General features: G+C 47.4%; 1 protein-coding gene across 2 annotated transcripts in view; it reads right to left on the bottom strand.

Moving 5' to 3' along the window:
• Positions 1 to 22,546, bottom strand: part of ZC3H4 (zinc finger CCCH-type containing 4) — a 46,871-nt gene extending 24,325 nt beyond the window's left edge. Inside the window, exons 1-5 of one of the 2 annotated variants that reach the window (XM_063111528.1) lie at positions 22,165 to 22,546; positions 21,876 to 22,041; positions 2,746 to 2,965; positions 2,318 to 2,428; positions 277 to 499 (exon numbers count right to left, since the gene is read on the bottom strand). In XM_063111528.1, coding sequence (XP_062967598.1) covers positions 277 to 499; positions 2,318 to 2,428; positions 2,746 to 2,965; positions 21,876 to 22,036 — 715 coding nt within the window. In that variant the 5' untranslated portion in view covers positions 22,037 to 22,041; positions 22,165 to 22,546. Of the gene's footprint in view, positions 1 to 276; positions 500 to 2,317; positions 2,429 to 2,745; positions 2,966 to 21,614; positions 21,690 to 21,875; positions 22,042 to 22,164 lie in introns of those variants that run through there. The other variant, XM_063111529.1, reaches the window with a different exon arrangement.
• Positions 22,547 to 24,959: the final 2,413 nt, after the last annotated feature.

The raw sequence follows: 24,959 nt of genomic DNA, 5'->3' as shown, positions 1-24,959 counted from the left end.
CCATACCAGCCTGGCACCATGCCAACCATGGCCTAGCCAGGTTTACTCTTCCCACCGACGCTCACATGGCTAACTCCAACCTCCAGTGCCATGCCTATGCAGCTCCTGGCCATTCTCCTTCGTATGCTTATCTCAACTCTAAATGACTACCTATCTCTCCTCCTGGATCTGCAGCTCTGTGAGGGCCAGGCCACCCAAGTCTGTCTCACTCTGCCCCAACCCTGGCACCAGTCCACTCCAACACCCTGGAGGAGAAGCTGCTGGTGGGGGGCTCACCTCGGCCCCGACTGCTGCCCTCCTTGGCACGCCGGTACTGGTTCAACTCTTTGGTGAAGTCGTCGTAGTCCTCTTTGCCCATGTCCTCCTCCTCATCCCCCTCATATTCCCCGTACTGCTCGTTCTCGTAGTCTTCATACATGCCGTAGCCCTTGCTGTCCATCTTGGAGTACACCTTCTTAGGCAGGGGCGTGGTGTGGGATGGGGGGTACTGCTGGTGGGACTAGGTCCCAGAAAGAGACAGGGAGAGGAGTGTGAGCCTAAGAGAGGCCCCGGGCCCAGACGACCAAGACCTCTGCTGTACCCTGAACTGACTTGTCTATCTGGGTGTCCCTGGTTCGCACCACTGGCCTCCAGCCACTCTAGAGACTGGTTCTCACCCGGTGGGAGTTGGGGGGTGGGAGCAGCAGTGGGCCCAGATGTTTCTGTTCTTCAAAAAGGGTCATAGCTTGAAAGAAAACTGATACGCACAGACCCCAGGATGCCTGACAAAGCAAGGGGAAGAGAAGGAGGCATTTTCCAGGGGCACAGAGCAAGCACATTTGGGGAGGGGTTCTGGTAGCAGGAAGCATGCTCATCGCTCAAAAATGTCCTAGGGCCTTAGAATTTAATTAATGACCTGCTTGGCAGCCATACTAGACAGCTGTTTCAAATTATGCTTTCCAAAGTGTGCTAGTGCCAAGTGATACTGGACAGAGTTATTATATAAATGGAAACAACCAAGATGTCCTTCAACAGGAGAATGGATAAACAAACTATGATACATCCAGACAATGGTATATTAAACAATGAAAAGAAATGAGCTACAAAGCCATGAAAAGACACGATGAACCATAAATGGGTAATTGCTAAGTGAAAGAAGCCAGTCCAAAAAAGCTACATATTGTATGACTCCAACTATGATATTCAGGAAAATGCAAAACTGTGGAGACAGTAAAAGACTGGTGGTCGCCAGGGGCTCACGGGGAAGGAGGTAGGGATGAAGAAGAGAAGCACCGTGGATTTTTAGGGCGGTAACACTATTCTGCTTGATACTGTATGGTGAATAAATAACATTACACATTTGAGAAAACCCAAAAAACTATAGAACCCTAATATAAACGAAGGAGTCTAGCAAATAATAACATATAGATATTGATTGGCTCATCAATTGTAGCAAATATACCACACCAATGCAAGATGTTAATAACAGGGGAAACTGGGGTGGATAAACACAAAGCATGCAATCTTCCCTCCCTTCACTTCCTGCTTCCCTCAGGCTTTTTTTTGGGGGGGGGGGCTGGCTGGTACAGGGTTTGAACTCCTACCTCCCTTAGGCTACCTCCCTTAGGTTGGAAGTCTAAACCTACACCAATAGATCAATCTCAACTACAGTATCTCATCCATTATGATGGATGATGCTGAGTCACAAGATACCTGGGACAGATTTAAAGAGCTATTAACTGTAAAACATTTCTTATCAAAACCTGAAAATCCAAGTTGATTTTTTTCTTATGGGTTTTTCCAGGAGAAAAAAATAATATACACACTGAATAAATAATTTAAATTTATGCTTAAGCTCAGAAATATAAAGGGATGAGTATTTAACGTCTGAATATGTGACATTTGGGATAACTTACTCCTGTAGCCATTTCACTCTCTTGCCAATTTTCCACAAAAGGTCATTTCTGAACAGTGGAAACCAGTCAGCTATGAGGTGGACCAGTCAGCATCTTTCTTTGAGACATACTGAGTCCTGCCACAGCTGGGCGGAAGATGTGGCACAGAGATGACTTAAGAACATGCCTTATGGAGACCAGTTACTGCCTGGGTTCAAATCCTTGCTCCCACTCCAGAGCTGGGCAATCTTGCTGAAACTTACTCTCAGTTTCCTCTTCTATAAAATGGGGATAAAAACAATACCAAATCTCACAGGATTAAAATCCATGTAAAGTGCCATGCAAGAATGCCCTGCACACAGCAAGTGCTCAAACATGGGCAGTTTTACTATTCCTGGCTCCCAGCTCAGCAGGGGGCCTCTGACCAGGACTCACTCACTTACCGGTGCATACGGGGGGCTGTACTCTCTGTACTTGCGGTGCCCCTTCTCGCTGGGGCTGAAATCTGAGTCATCAGAGAAGTCAGAGAAGTCATCACTGGAGGAAGCATGGCGCTACAATGACAGGGGAAGTAGATTTAGTGATTCTGCTGCAGATAGTCCACTCTGGCACAAACAGCCCCGGGACAAAGAATGCTGAAATGTGCTGGAAGGGCTCTGTGCTCTACCTGAAACATCTCACCTTGGGGCATTTAGTGGCAATGGAGCATAAGCTACCAACTCTTTAAATAAAGGTCTTTACCCCATTTGGGGCAGGAAAAAACATTATTAAGAGTGCCCTCTAGGGCTGACAGGACAAGCTTGGCCCCTGGGGCTCTTAGCCAGGCACAATGCCAGGCAGCCACAGCCCCAGCAAACGTTCCCAGACCTACTTTGTGCTTGGATTTCCTCCTCTTCTTCGACCGCCTCTTCTCCTTCTCCCGCTCTTTCTTCCGTTTCCGCTTCAATCTCCTGTGGGACTTCTCCTCATCCGAATCGCTATGGTGCTTCTCCCCCTTTTCTCTGCGGTTTCTCTCGGGCCCTCCAGAGGTATCCTGGGTCTCCTCAGCCCCGTCATCTTCCAGTTCCCCTTCTTCCAACTCACCATCTTCCCTACAAACCAACCCCAAAACCAACGTAAACACAGAGCTTGAGAGAAGACTCAAGGGCTCTGGGCTGGCCAAGTATGACAGGAACAGATGGTCCAACTACTGTGAGCGAGAGCTGTGATCCCCGGGAGAGGGGCTGGGAGGATGTTGGGGCCACTGCCTCTTGTCCCACCCCTCAGTCTCCTGGCAAAAGGACTGCACCTGCTCTAGTTGAACCTGACTGGGAGGCAGGTAGGCAGTGAACTGTTGGAACTTAAAGGTACTACACCACTAATACTGGGACAAATTTAAGTCAGGACTTCCTAGAGTGTTCTGCAGGACTAGTGTTCTTAGAAAAATTAAAGAAGGTTCTGCAGTCACATGAGTCAAGGTGGGGATTCACAATGCTAAATATTCACAATACTTAATGCAGGAGAACTTCCGAGAAGTCCTGCAGTCCAGAAATCTGTACAGTTCTGCTTTACAGCATTTCTGAAACCCACTTGACCACAGAAGCTCCTTCTCCCAGGGAATACTGACTAGCAACCCTCCTATAGTGCAGCAGTGCACATTGGCCCATGGTCACCTACTTGTCCCCAGCCCCCTGGAAGCCCCCTGCAAGCTGGGTGTCAGCTCCACCTGGGGCCTAGGGTGATGGCTATGGACAGTAGAGAGAGGGCCATGTTTTGAACTGGGGCACCCCTCAGCTGCCTGGGTCCCATAAAAACCACTAATGAACAGGCTCTGGGTCCAGGTTTCCAGGTCTAACCAACCCGTCAGTCCCCCACTGCTGGGCCAGAGGCAGGGGGACATTGAGCTACTAGAGCAGGAATGGAAGGATCCCAGGCCCCAGACCCCTCTTGAAGTCCTCACATGACAGCTGCTCCTGCTTTCTCTCCCTCCTCTGACTCACCTCACCTCCAGCTAACCCTTCCAGCTCCCCATCCTTGGGTTTTCCTGACTTTGTCTACTACTCCACTCCTCCTTCCCAATCCCTGGAATTATAAAAGATAAAAGTACTCTCCAAATATGACAGACACTGCCAATAGGACATTCTACATTTCTAAATATCTACAGGATGGGGTGGGGATGAGGAGAGAAATAGGGTTAAGGACGGAACAGCTGGAGAAAGAATCAAGTTTTTGAGCCAAACCCACAGACATAGTTTTCACAAGTACAGGAGTTGGTAAAGGAAAAAAAAATTTTTTTAACTTCCTCATGAATGACTACGGAAAGGTTTGTGTGACAGCATAAAAGTTCCTTCCATCTCAATTAACTAGGGCACAAAAAGAGAAGGAATATAATTTAAAGAGTAAGGTAATAAGCTCAGGACCCGAAAGGCTGACCGCAAAGCCCTAAACAGAAAGGCCGACCGCAAAGCCCTAAACAGAAAGGCCCTCACTGCTTAGATGGGAGCAAGCTCATTAGGCAAGCCTGGCCTGAGAGCCCCCGGAAGGTTCTAACAGGCTTTGTGAAGAAACGACAAACCCTGCCTTCTCCGAGATCCCTCCACAGCCCTTTCACTCTCATCACTCTTTGTCTGCCTCAGGGCTGCTCCCCAAACATCAAGGGGCCCCTCAAGAGGGGCTTTCCTATTAACTCTCATTCCCAATTCAAAGGGGACGGGCCCAACCTAAAACCCAAGTGGCCCAGGCCCACAGACACCCTGGGGCAGAGGTCAAGGGCAGCTCTCAAAACACTGAATGCAAAACACAAAACTCTTTCTGCTGTTTCAAAAGAAACAGTAAGGAGAGGTGACCGATGTGGCCTTGTGTTGTTTCCTTGTAAATCGCCAGGTTGCTTGGCCCGCCCTGCAGGAAGAGCTGAGCAAACTTTGGATCAGGCAGGGGGAAAAAGCGGCATTCCTGACAAGGGAGGAACCTCCTGGCTAGGGTGTGGCTCACAAACAAGCAGGGGAGCAAACCTCTCATTGGACAGAAGCAATACTGCCGGGATGACCTCGCCACATTAAAAGCACTACCTGACTGGAGAAACTGGTTTTGTCCGAGGAAGAAGCTGTTACTCAGTGATATGACAAACTTGTGCGGCCTGGAGTTGTGATGACAATGGGAAGGGGTGACTGGAGCAAAGCCGACTTTGTGTCTCTGCTGGCAATATCCTTGGCAGGCCAAGGCCAAACCTCACGAGAAACAGGGAAAGACGGAAAGAATGAGCTGGGGGAGGCCCAGAGACAGAGCTGGAGAGGTACAGACTGGTATTCCATTAAGAAAAGCTAAAAACCGTACCACCCTCTATTCTAGAAAGAAAAAAGCTGAGAGGGGCATGATCACCATTCACGCCACATATATTTTTGAGTACCTACTCTGTGCCAGGTACTTGACTACCTCCTTTTCTGCATTTTCCTTGTAGAAAAAAAGACACAAGTGACAAGAAACTCAGTACACAAGGCAGCCTCCATGATAAACAGTCAGCTGAGTCACAGCTGGACGGCGGCATGGGACACCCCTCACTGGTGAAGATCTGGCCCAGGGTCAGCCGAGCCTCCATCCCTGTCCCAATGCCACAACCAGCTCGAATAAAGGTATAGGCTGCTCTAAACTTAAAACCTCAGGGTGGGGTGGGGTGCCTGAAAGACCATCCAAGGAACTCCAAGAACCTTAACCATCATCCAGAATGACTCAGGAAGAAAACCTTTTCATTCCAAAGGATTAGTATGGTAGGGAAGGACAACATTCAAATCCACCCTACAAAGACCTTAGCCAAAGAGGGATTCTTGGCATTATCTATGTTAATAGCCCCAGGCATACCTGGGCTCAGTGAGAATCAACAGTACAACTTTTTACAAAACAGGTAGTGAATACTTGGAACTCTGTCTCCGTAGAGTTGAGAGAAGCTGAAAAATAAATAGGATTTTTAAAAACTGCTGGTCATTTATGAAGGAGCACTGGGATGGTCACACTGGAGTTATCACTGTCCATTCTCAGTACCATCCAACCACATCATGCTCTCAAAGGCCTTAGAGTCCTGGGCTAACCTCTGCTAATGGTCACCTCAGGGGGTGGCCACTCATACCACCAGAGATGACCTTCCAGCTAAATGACCGCATGAATACACAGTCTATTTTCTCTTTTTTTTTTAAAAGATGACTGGTAAGGGGATCTTAACCCTTGACTTGGTTTTGTGAGCACCATGCTCTCTGAAGTGAGCTAACCGGCCATCCCTATATAGGGATCCAAACCCATGGCCCTGGTGTTATCAGCACCACTCTCCCCCAAGTGAGCCACGGGCAGGCCCTGACAGTCTATTTTCTTCAGACTCTGTTCAACAGAAAGAAAAAAAGAGAAAATCAAACCAACTGGGAGAGAGGGTAGAAATCCTGTGGGTCACTGACATGATTGCACAAAGGCAGTCTCTACAAAATAGCAACCAGGTTTAAGCAGTGCCACTTAGATTGCCAGCAAAATCCATGTCAGAGTGGGATTAAATACCGAGGGAGCACACTTAATAGACTGTGACATAATCCCTGAAGAAAAGTGGGGGAAGCCCCACTGCGCTAATCATTTCAATCCAGACCTGCCAAACCCTCTTGAGACAGGCATGTGAGAGAAAACTTTGCAGCATCAGCCTGAGCCAAGTCCGCTTTATTCCCAGAAGCTGTATTGGCAATGTCCTAGCATGGCTGCACCTGGTTTGGCTACCAGAACCCTCAAGGACAGGAAACCAACAACACTGGGAGACTGACTTAGAACTGGCCCCTAGGAGGAAATGCGAACAGGCCAATGCCTTGCCTACAGTCAGTTCTGCCTTGTACCTCATGGACAAAGTTTCCAGGGCATTTAAATTTCCATTTTCAGAGCTGGCTGCTTTTCTTCTTGGGTCAAAGAAAAGACCTGGATTCCCATTCTAAAGAATGCCTACTGGGCCAACTCCATACAGCACAGAAGCATGCCAGGTACAGTACTCGGTAAAGCTATCTCATGTTCCAAAGTAGGCTGGCCCCATCCACCAGTCTACAGTTTTGGGCATCATGCTCCTTTCTCAACCAGCCTGGCCTCTTCCCTAGAGTGTGATCTTGGTATGTAACCTGACCCTTGGTTTTCTTATCTGTAGAATGGGATAACAGTAGTAACTACCTTAAGGAATGTGAAGGTCAGATGTGATCATATGGATAAAGCCCCTGACACTGGTGGCAGGCACAAAGCAAGTACAGATAAATAGTAACTACTGGTTTTAAGAACCAGCTAGCATGAGTGCATCTCTACATGGATAAACCTAAATAGGATAGAATGCTGATTTGGAAACACAATCTCTACGGGGAGGACTGCTGACTGCTGGCCAACAAGTTCCCACTTCACTTGGCCTGACCACACAGGCACCATCCTCTCCCAACCAATCCTACTGACAAAATTGACATCTCCCCTTTCTCAGCCCTAACCTAGGTGGCAACAGAAAGCAACCAAGTGGCTGATCAAGAGGAAAAGGCAAAGGGAGAGCTGAGCCCCAGGAAGAAGGAACAGGCCCCTTACAAAAATGAAGCTTGGCAACATGGCAACTCTCTAGACAATAGGGTTGGACAGAAGTTGAAAGGGACCCCAAGTTTCTGGATCTACCTGACTTATAAGGGAAAAAAATGAGGCAAAACACAACAAAAAAGATGGAAACTCATGGGAGCAGTGGCTGTTACCTGAAGATCATGAGAGCCCTTGACAAGAGACGGCTAGGTTAATGAGAAGATCAGGGTTACGATCATTAACTGCCCAGACTCTGAACAAATTGCCTGGGTAGGCTATGAATGACCCATTAACTAGGGACAAAATTACAAAAATTACAAAGAGGTTCCGCCTCTTCAAATGTTTAATGATTAGCCTAAATGCAGGAATCCAGGATCCTCAAATCCAACCCTGCAGGATAGTCATTTACTAGGAACGAAGGCCCAGAGCCTTTCTTTTAGAAAATTGGCTCAGGACTCCTATCTAAGAAAGGCCCCCACAACCTTCCCTTGATTTAGAATGTGGTGAAGCAGCCACAAGAGAACCTCACTGAGGGAGTTTCAGAGCCAGGAAATTCTTGAAATAAACCTCTGGGTCTTACACATGTTTTTCAGTGTCCTTACTACCTAGGTTCATCAACCAGAAATCAAGAGCAAATGGGCTCTGTGTCTGCCTTTCCCTCGGCATTCTCAGGTGTGGTCATAACCTGCTCTGTGACATCATGCCATTTCCACGGTAATGTGCTATATCATGGCAATCACCCCAGCAGGAAACACAAACCAACCATGGGAGAAGAGAAGCCCAATCACCAGCATACCACACCCCTCACTTCAATGTGAACAAGCCAGGCTCCCAGTGCTGGCATCGAAACACGAACACCAACTGGCAGAAGACAACATGGGGGAATCGGAACAATCTGAACCTGGACAGGGTATTTGAGATATTAAGTAATTACTGTAAATTCTGTTAGGAATGATGACGGTTTTGTGGTTACTTTAAAAACCTTTTTTTTTTTTTTTTTTTAAAGATGACCGGTAAGGGGATTTTAACCCTTGGCTTGGTGTTGTCAGCACCACACTCAGCCAGTGAGCGAACCGCCCATCCCTATACAGGATCCGAACCCATGGCCTTGGTGTTATCAGCACCGCACTCTCCCAAGTGAGCCATGGGCCGGCCTTAAAAACAATTCTTAAGTTAGAGATTCACATTGAAGAATTCATAGGTAAAATGAGATGAGATCTGAGATTTGCTCTATAACAGGTGGGACAAATGTGGGAGGAGGTAGTAAGATGAACCAAAATTGGCAAAATGTAGATAGCCATTGAAACTAGATGATGGAGAGCTGGCAGGTTAACTCACTTGGTTAGTGTGTGGTGCAGACAACACCAAAGGTCAAGGGTTCAGATCAGGGCTTCCAGTCAAGGTGGCGGAACAGATGGTCCCCAGCTTCACTCTCTCCCACAAATCAACCAATTTACAACTATAAAAAAGCAACAACAGCCAAGCTGGGGCTGCTAGAGCTCAGAGGAGGAGAGAGACCTAAGGAATGCATGAAGGTGGAAGAAGCCATGATGAGAGAAAGAAAGAACCGCTCTGACCTTTTCGAGCCCCAGCCACATCCAGGATGGATCTGCTGAGCGCACAGAGCAGGAGCCAGCAAAAGCCACAGCTGTGCCCTTCAGATGGAGTTGCTTTTGGAGGCGGCAGGGAAGAAGAGGGCCTTGGTGGTCCCTAGGCCAGCAAGACCACTAATAGGGTTTCCATGGACCCACACAGGAGCAAAGAGCCACAACTGAAAAAAAAGGAGCCACTCAGAGACCGGTAAGTCATTGCAAGGGACAGGTGCATGGCCCAGCATGGGTGGTAGGGGAGACAGGTCCACCAGGAGAACACTGGGGCAGAGCAAGGACAGCTGATCTGCATCCCAATCAGCAAAGGGCCACTCAGAGGAGACGGGTCAGGAATTTAGAATTGCATGGAGTATAGTTTGATGAAAAGACTAAGGCCCAGACCAGAGTTTCTACAAAACCCAGGTGCACTGGATCTCTTGAGAGCCAGAAATACCTATAAATTCTACCATTAAAACCTGAGCTGCAGGGCCGACCCCATGGCGCACTCGGGAGAGTGCGGCGCTGGGAGCGCAGCAGTGCTCCTGCCGCGGGTTCGGATCCTATATAAGGATGGCCGGTGCGCTCACTGGCTGAGCGCGGTACGGCTGGTCACAAAAAGACAAAAAAAAAAAAAAAAAAAAAACCTGAGCTGCATAAAAAACCTTCCCTAGGGAATCAGCAGCAAAGGAGCAATCCAGCTGAACCACACAGCTCAAGTACTGGTCCCCACAGGAAGTTCCCCCATTTTAGAAGTAAGCATAAGACAACAAATTAGTTCTAGCACAGAGTTTAAATGGTGGGTACAGCAAATAATCCAACACAGAACTAAAAGAAAAAACAAAGTACCCACAACCAGAGACAAACTTTCATATTAACTAGTAAAGGTCTCATTTCACCAAAGAACACCTGTAACATCAATTTGGAGAAAATTGGCACTTTTTTTCTTTTCTCCTCCTCCTCGAAGGATCGAAGGACCCAAAGTCCCCTGGGCTACCAAGCCAGAAAAGGGGGAGGGCTGGGGGCCTCAACAATGTCCCCCACACCTACAAACAATCACGAAGGTGGGGGACAAGGGCTTTGGCCACTTTCCCGCCAACATACGATATGCACAGCCAGCCCCCCCACTTGACAATGGAGTGCTGCAGGAAGCGCCCCAGGCTCTCCAGAGCCGGGATGGTAGGGGGCCGAGGGACTCAGCAGCACCCCCCCATCACATGCATCCCTCCCAGCAATGCCCACCAAGCCACAGCTAAAAGGGCCCGGGTTCCCGAGCTGGGATGGTGGGGGGCAAGAGCTTTTGCCACACACCCCTGACATCTGCACCCAGCCTGGCAATGACCAAGCCACCACAGGAAACCCCACACCTGGTCTCCCCTGTGGGAATGACGGGGGTGCCACAGGCTTCAATCCCACCCCTCATCCTTCCTCCTCCTATCCCATTTCCTTCCCCTTTCCCCTCTCCCCCTCCCTCCCAACTGCTCTGCAACAACATCCTAGAATGTAAAAATATTAAATTACATTTTCTTTAATTAATTAATGATCACCAATTTAAAAACAAAGAGGGGGGTTCAGATCCCTGTACTGGCCAGCCACCAAAAAAAAAAAAAAAAAAAGAAAAGAAAAGAAAAAAGAAAACTAGATGATGGCTATATGGTGGCTTATTGTACTATTTTCTCTTCTCTGTGTGCTCAAAAATTTCCATAATAAAAGATAAAAAAAAGGGGGGGGGGCTTGGAATAGGACAATCTCAGCAACATGAGGAGTAACTGTGAGTTCCTCAAGAGGTTAATTTCCCAGCAGAGAGCTGGAATCCAGGGTTGGGGGCTACCATGCCCCTCACAAAGGCCTAATCTCTCTGCCCTGTTTTCCTTAACTACAAAATCTGCCTGTACCAGGGGTCTTGTAAATTCCAAAAGCAGTAGGAAGCATTCATTACTAATATTCTGTAGTAGAAACTTACATGCCAGGCACTATGCCTAGCTCTTTTGTACTCTCCTCTCATTGAAACAATTAACACATCTAGAGGCAGTGATTCATTAGCATCCCCATTTTACAGACAAGCAAACTGAGGCTAAAAGAGAACAAATTTGTCTATAGGGTCACAGCAGGAAGAAGCAGAAATGGAATCCGAGTCCAGGATTTTCTGACCCCAAGGCCCAGCTCTTAACCTCTACCCTTAAGACCTTAAGACAATTAAAAATTATCTGAAGAATAACTTACTAAACAGGTAAACTGACAAAACTCCCATGCTGAAACTTATAATTGAGTGGGAAAAAATAAGACACATGTGCATAAAACGGATTAAATGAAATGGTATTCCAATAAATGCCAAAATGAGGTACTAGGATACTGGGTAATTTCCTTAAACATACTGCACATGTTTCAACTGTTAAGCAAAGGCAACGATGGATCCTCTGGGATGGGGTGGTGGGGGATACTCCATTAGACCACTTAAATCAAGTGCCTGGCCCATAAGACCAAGCCAACAATGAATGCTTAGGAGTAAAAACTATCAAAATGCAAAGACACGAGGCCAATACAGTCCTTCTGATATCAAATGAAAGGAATGGCATCATTCAAAAACATGACCAAAGACATTTGGATAGTTTAGGAAGTAAGAGGCCCACAGAAAGATCTAAGGAATCCTAGTGAAAAAGCAAATAGGATTCATCCCAAGACAGACAGAAAGCAATGCAAATCCAAGGGAGGGAAATTTCAAAGTCCTCTAACGTTAAAAGGAACGCCTTCACCCCAGTGTGTGGCATCCACACTGGTTTTCCTCCCAACACAAAACTTCTTAGGCAGAACATTTCTGTAGAGCTTCAAACAGGCTGACCATGAAAAAACCCAGCCTGTTAGAGGAAACTTGCCTAGACAGAGACGTCATTTTCTCTGCCCAAGTAGCTCTTCTTCCACTGCCATGAGCTCTGAAAACAGCTCATGTTCTTGAGCAAAGGTACCTCTCAGGTCCAAGTTTCTCCCAGAAGATAAACCTCTGGAATTTGCTTCTAAGCAATAAAGAGTTTTCTAACCATCATCTCATGCCAACTGGGCTTCAGATAGCTGAAAGCTGCAAAGATGCTGGTTCTCATCCAAGGAGGGCTGATTTCTGTTACTCCAGAGAGGAAAGTCTTATTTTCTAACTGTGAATTAAGACTTCTCCTTGCTTAATTAAAAAAAAAAAAAAAAAAAAAAAAAAAACTTCTCCTTGTTTATAATTTTTTAGCGGCATCAATTTGGTATATATATATATATTCAATGAAGACAAAGTATTAATATTTTCCTCTAAAAAGAGACCTGGGCCTAAGACTCAAGATTTCTTGTTTATACACCACTACAGAATTTCTCAGGAAAAACTGAAATTTTCTGTATACAACTACTTGTAAATTTCCAGTCGCCTGTGGGCTCCTTAAGGGCTGACAAGAAAAGAGGCTCACAGTCACCCTGAGTTTCCAAGGGCCTAGCACAAAGCCAGGTACAGACTAAGTGAGTGCTTAGGACATATTCTACATGAATGCAGCATCAGCCCCAGCTTTCAGCACCTTTTTTTGTCAATTTCGTCAACATGCAAGATAGAAAATCTCCCAGGAACCTCCTTCAGCCATCTGAATCACTTAAGACTCTGATGAGGTCATTAAGGGGGTGTCTTTCGTCACAAACTCATTCTCTGAGTGTTTATGTAGGGTTTTCTGATAGGCCAGAAAGTGACAGGTGCAAAGATTGGGCAGATGAAAGTGGCCCTCCCAGGGATGCAGCCCACCTAAGTTGCCCATTGGCTTCAGTTACCACAGCTGCTCTGGTGACCCATGCCACAGCAGGGCCTGCCTAGAATCCTGAGGAAACCTAAGCCCTAGTGTCTGTTAGGAAAATGAGGAGGGCAATAATCCAAATCACCTGCAAAGGACATTTAGCCAAGTGACACTATCATCTGGGCCCAGCTCCCTTGGATCAGGGCACAGCAGGATGTGTTAGCTGTGATCCACTTCCACACTGGGTTTCAAGAAGTCTCTGGTTACTTCTTATGAATGAAAACCCCTTCCATTCAAGGTTTCAAAACCCTGGGCTTGGGCCTCTACATACACTGGAAGGAGTGGAACGAAGGGATGACAGAGCAGCAGACTCAGTCGGGGAAGTATACCCCTACCCTCTCTGGGGTCAACTTTAAGTGGAATCCTTGTATTTCACCCCTTCCCTCCTACCACAAGAATAATGATGATGGCTGCTGTGTAAGCACACCAGTTGCCAAGCACACCATACTAGTGCAGAAACCAGCAAACTTTCTGTAATGGGCCAAAGTGTAAATATTTTCAGCTTCACAGGTCATACGGTCTCTGTCCCAACTACTCAACTCTGCCATCATACCACAAAATCAGCCACTGATTATACAAATGAATAGGTATGGCTAGGCCAATAAACTTTACCTACAAAAACAGGCCAGATGGACTGGCTTTGGTCTGAAGAGCTTTAGCCTGGTGACCCCTATCCTAGATGCAGTGGCTTTCAAACTTTTTGACCCTGACCCACATCTCCTTCATATTTCTGTCTAATAAAAATTTCATAAAACCACATTTAACTGCATTCTGCTTTTTCTATCCTCTTCCATTTCCTCATTCTTCAAAGGTGGATGACAAATCAATAAATGGACTTCACCTCCCACTAATGGTCGTACCTCACAGTCTGAAAAATAGTGTACCAGATCCAGGACAACAGGCTTCCCAGGTCCTAACACTGCTTCCAGCACACACTAGCTCTATGGCCTGGGACAAATGACTTCACCTGTTTTAGTTTCTCAGCATAGGGCTGAGGTGAAGGTTAAGTGACCTTCACATTGACAGTGCACAAGTGGCAGTGTCACCCTTTTGGGAAGACAAAGGAGACTTAGGAGCCGAATAACTCTGGAGTCACATCTAGTTTGCCTGACTTCCACGTCCCACGTCCACAGCCATCACTGTCCACCATGACTCTACCAGCAGAGGCCCAACCCTGTGTGGAAGAAACAGGGCAGCATCCACGCTGTATTAAGCTTTAGGGCACTGGAGTTCACTCAACCATTGCTGGAGCCCATCCGACAGACATGACAGACTCCGTGGGATAAGGGAGCCAGGTGCTCAGGTAGCTGCTGAGCCAGGGTGTCTCCTGATGATTCTGCCTGTGATCTAGCCACCAAGCCTAACTTTACAGTTCACTTTTAAGGCACCTACTTTGTAGTCACATATTAGTGAGCTGCAGTAGGAGCAGCAACCTTTTCTGGCCAGCAACTGCAGAAGGTAGGTCAGACACAGAGGAAGGAAATATGAGGCCTGGTAAAAGGTGGTAATAACAACCTGAGCCCAACTCCAAATAAAGTTCTCAGGAGAGAAGGGTTCTTTGCATACTCCAAAAACTTTCCTCCAAGAAAAGCACTGGACAAGCCTGGTTACTGAACGGACAAAACCTTAACTGACTGAGCCAAATTACAATGGGATGGTAGAATTCTGGAACTGGGACAGACATCTCAAGAGACTCTGGAGAAGGTAAAGGACTTGAGTAAGTGGTTTGACTAGTTGACAGTGGTGTGAGGTTCTAGATCCCTGGCTTCCCACTTCTCAGGTCATAACCCTGACTTGGACTCTAACTTCAAATGATGAACACCGGAAGGTACAAGCAGCATAAGCTCAAAACAGTATGACTGTTTCAGCATCAATGACACTTAGCAAGCAAGAAATGCCTTAAGATGGCTTCCACTTACTTTCAACCCGAATCAGTTTCTTGCAATTAAATAAGCTGACCAGAACCCTAAGAGGTGAAAGATAAATTGACTTCCTTCAAAAACACAGATGTTGGGGGACTTCTGGACAAGATGGCAGAATAGACAGTCCCCAGCATCACTCTCCCCCACAAATCAACCAGTTTACAACTATAAAAAAGAAACAACAGCCAAGCTGGGGCCGCTAGAGCTCAGGAAGAGGAGAGAGACCTACGGAGTACAGTAGGAGAAGCCATGATGAGAGAAAAAACCGCTCTGACGTTTTCGAGCCCCAGCCGCATCCAGGCTGGAGCTGCTGAGCACACAGAGCAGGAGCCAGCAAAAGCCACAGCTGTGCCCTTCGGATGGAGTTGCTTGTGGAGGCAGCAGGGGAGGAGAGGGCCTTGGTGGTCCCTAGGCCATCAAGACCACTAATAGGGTTCCCATGGACCCACACAGGAGCAAGGAGCCACAACAACTGAAAAAAAAGGAGCCACTCAGAGGCCAGTGAGTCATCGCAAGGGACAGGTGCATGGCCTGCCCCACCCCATGGGAAGCATTTGGAGAATGGGTGGTAGAGGAGACGGGCCCACTGGGAGAACACTGGGACACAGCAAGGACACCTGATCTGCACCCCAATCAGTAAAGGACCACTCAGAGGAGACTGGTCAGGAATTTAGAATTGCATGGGGTACAGTTTGATGAAAAGACTCAGGCCCAGACCAGTTTCTACACAACCCAGGTGCACCAGATCTCTTGAGAGCCGGAAGTACCTATAAATTCAACCATTAAAACCTGAGCTGCATAAAAAGCGTTCCCTAGGGAATCAGCAGCAAAGCAGCAATTTAGCTGAACCACACAGCTCAAGTACTGGTCCCCACAGGAAGTTCCTCCATTTTAGAAGTAAGCAAAGGACAACAAATTAGTTCCAGCGCAGAGTTTAAATGGTGGGTACAGCAAATAATCCAACACAGAACTGAAAGAAAAAGTACCCACAACCAGAGACAAACTTTCATATTAACTAGTAAAGGTCTCATTTCACCAAGGAACACCTATAACACCTAGAAAGACTGTAAGTCCCCAGGGCTACCAAGCCAGAAAGTGGGGAGGGCCGGGGACCTCAGCAATGCCCCCAGACACCCGCAAACAATTCCGAGGGTGGGGGCCAAGGGCCTCAGCCACACACCCCCCACCAGGTGCAGCCAGCCCAGTGGTGACCACCATGCCACCACAGGAAACGCCCTGGGCTCTCCGGAGACAGGGCAGTGTGGAGGCCTCAGCCACACCCCCAACACCAACAGCTAGCCTAGCAACGACCACCAAGCCGCAGCAGTGGGCCCCGGGTTCCTAAGCTGGGATGGTGGGCGGGGCGAGGGCTTTTGCCACACACTCCTGACATCTGCACCCAGCCCGCCAATGACCAAGCCACCACTGCAAGCCCTCCAGTCTCCCCTGTGGGAGCGAGGGGGGTGCCACAGGCCTCAATCCCGCCCCTCATCTTTCAGCCTCCTTCTATTCCATTTCCTTCCCCTTTCCCCTCTCCCCCTCCCTCCCAACTGTTCTACAACAACATTCTAGAATGTAAAAAAATAGTATTAATAAAATTAAATTTTCTTTTAAAAAAAACAGGGCTGGCCCGTGGATCACTTGAGTGTGGTACTGATAACACCAAATCAAGGGTTGAGATCCCCTTACTGGTCATCTTTTAAAAACAACAACAAACAAAAAAAAATCACAAATATTATTTTTACTCCTGTTTACACATCAGGCTGTAGAAGTTCTATTTAGAATTTTTCTTTAGTAAGGAAAACAGTAAGATTCACTGAATGCCAGCACTGTGTGGGTGTTCTGAATGTACCCTTTTGACTGCAATGACCCTGAGAAGTAGGCATTACCCTCAGTGTCTACTGCACACTGCCAGGAAGGGGCCAGGCCTGAACATTCTTATCTGTCTTCAAAGCCCACACCTCTTCCTTCACATGCTGTTGCCACCTCCAGTGTTCAAAAAGATGTCAGTCACCACATGCCTGACAAAACAAGGAGCTTAGTCACCATTTAACACAGATGCAAAATGGCAAAAAATACTCATTAAAAAGATCCTCTATCCAGAGCAATTTGGCCTGGAGAAGCAAACTATGTATGCTCTCAGCAAATATCCTGTGTTTTGTTTTAAAAAAAAAAAAAAAAAAAAAAAATCCAATAATAGGATGCAACTAAGTCTGCCATCAAGAGGCCATGTCTTCATTTTTGTCACCAACTGATCAAGAGTCACCCCAATGGGTGATGTGCCAGAAATCTATTTAAAAACTGCCCATCTCACATCATTACTAAATCAACACAAATAACCTTACCCAATGTCTTTCAGAATGCATCTAAATTAACTACCAAAAGCAAAAATGCTCTGCAGCAAAGATGAGGCCAAGATATTTGTTCATGGTGGCTGGCTGGTACAGGGACCAGAACCCTTGACCTTGGTGTTACAAGGTGGCGCTCTAACCAACTGAGATAAGTGTCCAGCCCCTGAGGCCAAGATATTTGGAAAGCCAAATCCATGAAGTTTGGCTCCCCGGCAAACTCATTTTTACCTTAACTTATCCAGATGAACTTTACCGGCAACCAAGACAAACTGGCCGCTTTTCCATCCTTTCTACGAGGTTTTAATTATGAAACTGGCCTCAAACCATTTATTCAGACAGAATTCCCTCTACTCATGAGCAGACTGCTCCTACGGGTCCTTGAATCTGCTTATGAATACCAACTGCCAGAAATCCCAGAAACTGTCCTTTTTTCTCCTATTGTGTCACTAGCTGTGCTGCCAAGGTATAGATTAAACGCCTTGCTCAATTCAGCTATTTCATTTACTATCTTCTCTGAGTTCTTTTGATATCATTCAACCTCCCCATACGGGTCAGAATGAGTTGCTCTGGCACTAGAAGATACCGTCCACAGGGAGCAAAATTAGGTTCTCTGGAATATGGTTTAACTTAAAGCTATCCACAGGAGACTTGGAAATAGTTTCATTAGCGATTTTTAGCGTAGATTATTTACCGTAACTGGATCTGGCCTATATCAAGAGATGTTTCTAGGGACTCAGTAGCCACAAAAACATAACAGAAGTGACTAAGGCAATCCTGAAACAGCCATTTTTCTCTAAAAGCAAGGAGTGGAGGTGGAGGCATTATTAAATAATTACTAAACAATCTCAATACGAAACTGTTCTGCATTCAATTGTACATACCAACACAAACTTAATTTTCAACCATTCATCTCTAACTTGTCAGGCAGTAATCAGCCAGGAAAACCTTCATTTCCACAGGTACAAAACAATTTTCCCTTGGGACCAGCCTTCCTAGATAAGGCAAAAAACCACACTAGTGGCTTTCTAAAATAGATAGCTCTACTTAAAGAAAATTTCAGCGTGATAAGAATAAAAAATTTAAACCTTCAGAACAAACTAAAACCTTATATGGGACAAAATATATATATATAAAAAGAAGAAAAAGCAAAGAAAAAAAAAAAACCTTATATGGGAGATAGGACAAGCTGTGAATTAGAAAACCATTTTACGGAATACTACTTCCTTCTTTGGAAGAGCAAACTTGAGGAGAGTAAAAAGGGGTTTTATGACCAGAACATCCGTATCTTGGTGGTCACAACTTATTTTGTTTATATTGGGAGATTTTGATTTGCTTTCAAATTAAACCTCTCACCCAGAGAAAATAAAAATTTAAAAGGTTACAAGTGTGTATAAGGTTTGCTGTTAAATCAGGGATTCTGAGTGATACCCTTTTTTTTTTTTTTTGCAACATCCATTAATTTGATTTCTAACTAATACTGGTACATCAGTTTGGGGAGAAAAAAAAAGGCAGTACTGTGACATTTCAAAAACAAAGATTACCAAAATACAGTTTGACTTAATTACTGGGGCTTCTTGGACTTGATGGACGAGATTCCTTTGAGAACAAAAAACAATAAACCCTGTGTTGATATGCCTGAGACCTTTTTAAATGTTTGGAGAAATATTTTCAAATTCAGTCAATGATTGCTAAAATTTTCACTTACAAAAGAATTCTCAACATTTCATTTTAAAAGCAAAGTTAAATAAGCATCTTTCCACAACTCAGAAGCCCTTGAAACTTGGAAGGGTTATCTGTTAACATCCAGTTTCTGCTCTTGGCTCCAGGAAAAGGAATTTTACAAAGGATGGAAAACTTCAAATAAATGCAGTTCATTTTCAGCTGACCCAGCGCACTGGATAGTGTGTTCGTGCTTCAGACATTTTTTGCAGGATACTGTAGTTTGGAGACTTCTTCCTCCCATAACTGATTTTACATACCTAAGATCATCACTTCATGGTAGTTAACTTGTGAACATATTAAGACGAAGAACAAAACAAGTGGTCTACTGAATTGCAGTTTACATGTTTCCTCATCTAAATGTGAGTGAACTTTTTTACTCCTAAGAATGGAAAAAAGGAAGCAGGGTCTTTTGGAGGGGACTAGGTCTGTTGAAAAGGTTTCTCTAACAAAGTATGTCAAGGACCAAAAGTGGGCAAGAGGGGAAACGGAACTTCAACGTGTTTTGTCTTTTAACGGAAGAACTTATGCTTGTAAAACACATCAGAAGTACAGTTTGGTTCTGCAAGTCATTTCTGTTGCTGTTTTTTCCTTGTACGTGTAGGACAGGGGGAGTGGAGGTGGTGTTCTCCCCAACATGACTGGGCGTGTAACACATTTGCATCAACTTTTCACGTCAGGCATGTGCTTTCGAACAAAGGAGCAGTGAAGAAAGGCAGAGATTGGGGCTTGACACCGTTACAGATTTTGTGCTTAAACAGTACTTTACAAATGACTTGCTCAATTTAAACATCCATCACCATAAGAGACACTGGAGTAAAATGAGGAAACTGGATCTACTTGAACCACAACGGGGGGGGGGGGGGGGGGGGGCAGAAGAGGGAGAACATTACTTGAACAAAAGTTTCATAAACCAAATTCGGTAAGCCTGTCTCCTACAAATGGACTTGAAGCGTCCACTTTCTTCAAAGATGAAGGCTGGAGACAAAGCAATGGACTGAAATGGAAAGAGAGATGCCAAGGGTTTGAAAACATGGGCCTTTTACAGATATTTTTGTCATGTTACAGTAACACACTTTTTTTCTTTGAGAAAACTGTGTACGTTATACTTAAAAAATTAAACACTGAAAGGATGTGCAAGTCTAAAAGGGCTCAATAGGGTTAGAATCCTGATTTTTGAACATATAAAATCACTCAAGCATCACTTTGGTCTAAAGGCGAGGAGGAAGGCAGGCAGGAAAGGGACAAAAAGAGGGAGATAATTGAATTACTCAATAAAAGAGGCTACTTACCATCCCAACCCACTGTAAGACATACACGTCTGACATAAGAGAACTCCTTAGAGGTCGAATAAAGCGTGTAAGCACCTTTGAGTAATGCACCTGCCCCTGGAGAAGGGGGCCCGGAAGCCCAACGTGGGCTTAGCGAACAGACCTTTTCTAATCTGTTTATTTCCTTGAACTGGAGTCGGGCTGCGATGGGCTGCGATTCCCAGAACGATACATTTAATTAGAACAAAACAGAAAAAACAAAAAAAAATTTTTGTAAAAGCTCACCAAACTGCTGCACTTGTGTCTCTGAATGTGGGTGGCATTTCTTTTAAAAGGCAAAGTATGGTCTGTGAAGGAGAAAGGGAAAAGGGGAGGTGGGAGTGGGGAGAAGGGGCCGTGGAGGCTGGCGGGGAAGCCTTGGCTGAGACTTTCGTCTAGGGAAGGGTCCTCATCGGCTCCCCACCCTGGGCTGCGACGGGGCAGCCATCTGTCCAGCGCGTTCTCTTCCCCACCCCACCCCCACTCCCTCCAAGACTCGCTTTCCTGCCGGCTGAAACCCACCTTCCATTTCCAAACCCACTCTCCAGCCACCTCTTCCCCTACCCCACCAGGAAAGAGTGGGCAAACCCTGCATCCCAACTTCTCCTGCTCGAGCAGGGGAAACGGGCCGAACATCGCCCTGAAATGCGCCGGGCTGGCCCCATTATTACCGCCAGAAAGGGCGTGGGGGGAGCCCATTTCTCACTTAATAAAGGGAAGGAGAGCGCTCCCTTTTACCCCCTGCCAAAGCACAAGGAAATCTTTTCTCTCCTGGAAGTGATGGCACCCCATTTTACCCCTAAAGAGCGGGAAAACCTCAGGAGAAAACGGGGGACCAACTTCCTCTCCCCTCCAATGCAGAGTAATCAAACCTCACCCCCCCCCCCAAAAAAGGCTGAGGACCGTCCCACACGTCACCTACCTACGAAAAGCGAAAGGACTCCCTCCCTCTAAGGAAAAATATATGGAAGGGTCTTCTCCCAAAAAAGAGCCAGGGGCTTTCCATCAAAAGGGCTGAAGATGCATCCCCCCATTCTGCCCTCCAAGGAACAGACAGAAAACATCTCTCGCCCAAAAAAAAGAGCCCCCACCCAAAGGACCCCCCATTAGAAGGACGGAGAAAGGACTGAACGAACCCCCACTTTCTGCATCCTAAGAAAGCTAAAGTATCTATCCAAATAGGGCACGGTGTGCCTCCCCCAGGAGAAAGGATACTGGCGGGGGCAGGAAGATCCCCCAACTCCAAACCCCTAGAATACTGGCGGGGGCTGGGAGATCCCCCAACTCCAAACCCTTAAGAAAGGGGCTGTTGATCGAAATCCCCCCAAAAAGGGTCTGGGATACCCTCCCCCAAACCCTTCCCCAAAGCCAGGCGACGGGCAGGCGGGCCCATAGCTGCCACCTCCGGGAGCCGGAGCAGCCAGGACCCCCGCGGTCCTCCGCAGCCCCCTGGCGCCCCCTCCCCAGGGCGGGCGCGGGAGGTCCGGGGGGCGCCTCCTCACCTTCCCCTCAGCATGGCGCCCAAAAAAGACAGAGCGAGAGCGAGGGAGAGCGGGCGAGCGCCGCGAGGGGGGGGAACGCATGAGGCCGGGAGAGAAAGCAAGCGAGAAAGACCGAGCGAGCAAGAGACACCCACCGACCCCGCCCTTCCTCCTCCTCCTCCTCCGCGGCCCGGCCCAACATGGCGGCCGCCCCCCTTCCTCCTTCTTGTCCTCTTCCCCCTCCCCCCGGGGACGCTGCCCCGGCCAGGCCGGGGGCCTGACCTGTCGTCAGGGAGCGGGAGGCGGTGGTGGAGGAGGTGCGGGGTGGCCGGGCGGGCTTCGGGGGAACACGGAGGAGGCGAAGGCGTTGATGGCGGCGGCGGTGATGGCGGTGGCGGCGACTCTGATGGCGGCGGCGGGGGGGTCCCGGGAGCAGCCTCCATAGTTCCTTTGGGGGGAGGGGATGTTAATGCACGAAAAAGGACTGCTTGGGCGTGGCGGGAGGGGCACACTTCAGCTCTGAGGGCTCCTGATGGGAACCGGTTATATATTTTTTCGGTTTCGGAATCACCTCTGTTCCGACCTCCGTGTAGGCCGCGCGGCCTAGGCCTCGGCGGCCTGCTCGCCGCCTGCTTTCTCCGTAGCCTGCCCCTGCGGTCACTCGCTCACGGGCGCAGGACCCTCATCGGGGCGAGAACCTACCCTCCACACACACACACCCGCCCGGGAGCGAGAGACCCGGGGGACACGGACACTGGTGTGTGGTTGGGTGTAATTAGCGCGGGCCGCGCGCAACGGAGCAAGCGAGGGGGAAGGGGAGAAAAGGAGAGCGAGCGAGAGTTAAAAAAAAAAAAAGATTCTAGAGAGAGAGGGACGGGCCGCGAGACGGAACGACTGTCTGTCTGTCTGCTCGCCCTAGATGCCCCAGCTGCCAGGCCCCCGCCGCAGTCAAGAATTCACACAAAATGGCGGCTCGGTCCCAATGAGCCGAGAGGCTGAAGCGGGAGGAAGGGCGAGGTGGGAGGGGGAACGCGGAGGCTGAGGCCCCGTCACGTGGAGAATTGCAAAGACCGCTTGCCCGAAGGCCGGCGAAAAGAGCCGGCGAAAAGAGCCGAACGGAGAGGGCGAGGCCGAGGGAAGGCGGAAAAAGCCGAAAGAAACAGCGGGAAACGAGAGGAGGCTGGGACGAGCCGGAAACAGCCGAAAGTGGCCTGGGCCCCGGAGGAACGTGAAGCCGAAGGGAGTTGGAAAGAGCCTGAGGTGATGATGGGGGTGGGACTAGGGAAAGAATGAGAACATACTGGGGAAGGAGGAGGAACTGAAGTGATCCGGAAACAGCCGAAGGCGGTGTTGGCGGGGGTAGGAGGCGGAAATAGCCGAAAGAGACCGAGTTGGGGTAATGGGATTAAGAAAGAATGAGCTGATCGGGCGGGGCCGGAGAGGCGATTAATTAACTAAGTAAACGACTTTGAGTTCGCCCCAGAGCAAGCGGGAAGAACCGGAAATTGCTAGCTTTAAGGAAGGCAGGAAGAGTTGAAAGTTTTAAGTGGGAGAATGGGAGAGAAGGAATTCGGGCTACGGAGAAGAAAAAAAAATAACCGGATGCTGGAGCCTGGGTGACAGGAGTCGGAGGCTTCCGGAGAAGAGATGGAGTGGAGCCGGCCCGGAGATGACTTCACTAGATAACTCTCTCGATGACGTCGCTCACGGGCGGAGCGAGAGGGGCAGGGTTTGGTAGGGCCTTCAGGGAAGTTGAGAACTTGGGGTGTAGGACCTGGAATGTTCTGAAATACTCGATGTGGAAGCACTGGCCGGGCTCATAAACCATGTGCAAACAAAATCTGTTGACCCTCATAACTGTCCTAAAGGGAACTGCTATTGCTCCCATTTGATAGATGCAGACTAGGGCTAGATGCTTAAGTAATTGTTGGCTCAAGGTCATAGGATTAGCCCTACTGATCATAGAAAGGTTTTACGTCACAGCTGGCATTCCATTGCCTCCTGCAGAACTGTTCAGTTCTATTCAATACAGGAATATTCGTTAAACGGTTTTATTAGCTCTTTCTACAGGGTCAGTCCCCCGTGAAGAATGTTGAGAACAGTTTCTGTTTTCATGGAACTTAATAACGGACAATGCCCCGAGTGAGAAACTGGGAGTTAAAGAATAAAGGGGTGGGGAAGAGAGGGTGGCCGGTTAGCTCAGTTGGTTCGAGCACGTTGTTGTAACAAAGGTCAGGGTTCGGATCCTCATACAGGCCAGCCGCCAAAAAAACCCACAAAAGGGGCCGGCCTGTGGCTCACTCGGGAGAGTGCGGTGCTGATAACACCAAGGCCACGGGTTCGGATCCCATATACGGATGGCCGGTTAGCTCACTGGGTGAACGTGGTGCTGACAACACCAAGTCAAGGGTTAAGATCTCCTTACTGGTCACCTTTAAAAAAAAAAAAAAACCCACAAAAAAAAAGAGGGGAGAAGGTGTAGGGGAAGACTGAAGATTGTTGTCAGTCTGGGACATGAGGAAGTAGTGACAAGGCAACCACCACTTACTTTCCAGGAACAAAGAGAAAACCTGTGTGGCAAGAGTAGTAAGTTTGGAGACGGTGCCAGGTGACCTCCTGGTATATTGATCTTACTATAAAAGAAAATAATGTCCCAAACCTGATCTGAGACACAAGCTTTTGGGGGCTGTACTTTACAACCTCCTTCAGGGAAGAAATTAGCATTCTTGATAAAATATTTAAATTCTGAAGGGATGAAATTTGTTTGGGGACACTTGTTTTAGTGGCCTGCCCACCTGAGAGTCAGCTAACTGCCAGTCAAGAGTCTCCTGACTTTTTTTTTTTTTTTAAAGATGACAGGTAAGGGGATCTTAACCCTTGACTTGGTGTTGTCAGTACCACGCTTTCCCAAGTAAGCTAACCGGCCATCCCAATATAGGTATCCGAACCCTTGGCCTTGGTGTTATCAGCACCACACTCTCCCGAGTGAGCCATGGGCCGGCCCTGAAATAAAATAGATTATGAGATACATGGTGATATGGTGTATAGAGAGAAGGCTAACTATTTCATATGGAGAGGTTAGGAAGACCTGACTGAGGAGGTGATGTTTGAGCAGAGACCTGAGGGATTCAGCCGGCCCGATTCACCAGTTTTCTGTCCAATTTTCCAACTTAATTCTGGCATTCTTTTTTCCATTGTCTCTATATATCTATTGCTCATATCCTCCTTTGAACCAGCTTTATTTTTCTACTGGTTCTCTCATTAATGAGTTCAATAAAATCTTTGACATGGGCTCATCATGATTTTGTGCATCATATTTTTAACTTTTTATATAAAGTATTCCTATTTTTATTTTATTGTATTACC

This window comes from Cynocephalus volans, chromosome 10 (genome assembly GCF_027409185.1).
Source record: "Cynocephalus volans isolate mCynVol1 chromosome 10, mCynVol1.pri, whole genome shotgun sequence".
Taxonomy (NCBI): domain Eukaryota; kingdom Metazoa; phylum Chordata; class Mammalia; order Dermoptera; family Cynocephalidae; genus Cynocephalus; species Cynocephalus volans.
This window is presented reverse-complemented; position numbering and strand designations above follow the sequence as displayed.